This window comes from Habropoda laboriosa, unplaced genomic scaffold (assembly GCF_001263275.1).
Source record: "Habropoda laboriosa isolate 0110345459 unplaced genomic scaffold, ASM126327v1 scaffold16, whole genome shotgun sequence".
Classification (NCBI taxonomy): Eukaryota; Metazoa; Arthropoda; class Insecta; order Hymenoptera; family Apidae; genus Habropoda; species Habropoda laboriosa.
The window spans coordinates 886,246-888,141 of NW_017100130.1; the positions used below are offsets into that span (position 1 = coordinate 886,246).

At 44.7% G+C, this 1,896-nt stretch overlaps 1 protein-coding gene across 2 annotated transcripts in view; it reads right to left on the minus strand.

The window, feature by feature from the left end:
* Positions 1–1,433, minus strand: part of LOC108572893 (high mobility group protein DSP1-like) — a 19,762-nt gene extending 18,329 nt beyond the window's left edge. For both annotated transcript variants that reach the window (XR_001891397.1, XM_017935263.1), the window contains exon 1: positions 750–1,433. Coding sequence is in view for 1 of the 2 variants with exons in the window: in XM_017935263.1 (XP_017790752.1) it covers positions 750–1,346 (597 nt within the window). In the remaining variant the exon portion in view is untranslated. The remainder of the gene's footprint in view (positions 1–749) is intronic.
* Positions 1,434–1,896: the final 463 nt, after the last annotated feature.

The window sequence follows — 1,896 nt, forward strand, 5'->3', positions numbered from 1 at the left end:
AATTCTTAGTATTATACTCACGGTATTAAAGCATCTCTTTATAAAGATATTACTTACAGGTAAGGAGAAATTGACGTTCAGTCACATGTTATCATAATTACTGTAATTATGACTGCTTGATGCTTTGCTTCTTTCTTTTCATTTCATAGAATGAGATATTAATACTTGCTCAACTACTCGCAATCGATTAGTTGATACTTTCCAAAAGAAGTTAAAATATTTAAAAACAAGAGAAAGAAAGAAAACTATGAAACCTGAACATTTACTACAATTATAAATCTACACACGTAATTAAGCTTACGTTGGAAAATAAAATACTACAAAAAACACGTTTACATATCTTGGGTGGTTACTAACAGACTGCTAATAGATCTCTTACTTTACCTACAAAAAAAAAAAAAAAAAAAAAAAAAAAAAAAAAAAAAAAAGAACAAAATTAAACAATTTACGATCGATATGGGACACAAAAATGTAACGAAGACCTTCGAATGAAAATATTCAGTCAGTTAGAATAATACACGTTAAACCTATTCATTAAACAGCATTGCAAAATCGATTGATAAGAAATATTAAAAGACCAGACGGACGTATTTTGCAGATACATAAAAAAATTCCGCGCAAGTAGAATGAAAAAAAAAAATATATATAAGTATATCGAATAAAAAAAAAAGGAGAATATAAGATTAAAAAGCAGGCAATGACGAGAAAAAAAGGAAGCATAAAGGGGGTCGATCGTGGTCGCAACATACCGGGGACATAACGGGGGGCGTGGACGTTTGTGTGGTAATGGGCGAGAGGTGCTGCTGCTGTTGTTGGCCCTGCAATTGCTGATGCAGGTTGTTCTGTCCGGCGTCCATAACTCCACCTGGGTACCACCACTGTACGCCAGGCGGTGGTGCGGAAGGTGTACCAGGTACACCTCCGCCTGTTCCGGGCCCCGTTCCTAATCTATAATCATAGCCTCCCCTCATGCAGGAGCCAACCGGCGTAGACGTCGAAACGGGATTCGACTGCGTGCCTGTGGTGGCTGGATTCTGAAAGCTGGAGGCCATCTTGTAGGAGAAAAGCTGCTGGGTTGCAGCAGCGGTACTCCTAACGATATCCTGATGATGCTGCTGTTGCTGTGCTTGCTGCTGTTGTGTTAGCTGCTGCTGTTGTGTTAGTTGCTGTTGTTGATTCATCAGGTGTTGATGTAGATTCTGTTGTTGTTGCTGTTGCTGCTGTTGTTGTTCAGGCGATACGGTGTTTAAACCCGAAGGCCACCAGGCGGTACCACCGGAGGCATCCTCACGGCTTCCTGGGCTCGCTGTGCCCCAGCCACCGGCTACGCGGTGGTGTTCCGACATATCGTACACGCGGACGGTCTGTCTGTCACTTCAGCCTCGTTTACCAAACGGTACCACCAACAAGGAAAAGAAGGATATACGAAGAAATTACACGACACGCACTCACGCACCACACATACGCTCTTCTGTTTCCCTCATACAGGACATGCACACAGGCACGCGAACGCTGCGCGCGCGCGCACGCACTCGCTCGCTTGCTCTCACGAGAAGGTGTACACACACACACACTCACGCACTCACACACACATACGCACACGCTTACGCAGCCTCACATTCGTACGGGGTTTTGCTCGTGGCCGTCGTGTATCGCGATACGCACCGCACGCGCTACCGTCCTCTCACTGTCACACCACGTTTCTCTTGTCCAGCCGGTGCACTACACGATCACTACTAGTACACTCCTGATAGCACAAGCGGTTTCATACACGCTTTTTCCACGATGTATGGAGAAGGTCCTCGTGAATACGTACGTTATACTTGGGATGCGGTCTACTCGACGCTACGCTCAACCGTTCGTTAGCTCCGTGAGTAGGTATGGCGGGTAGAGGAG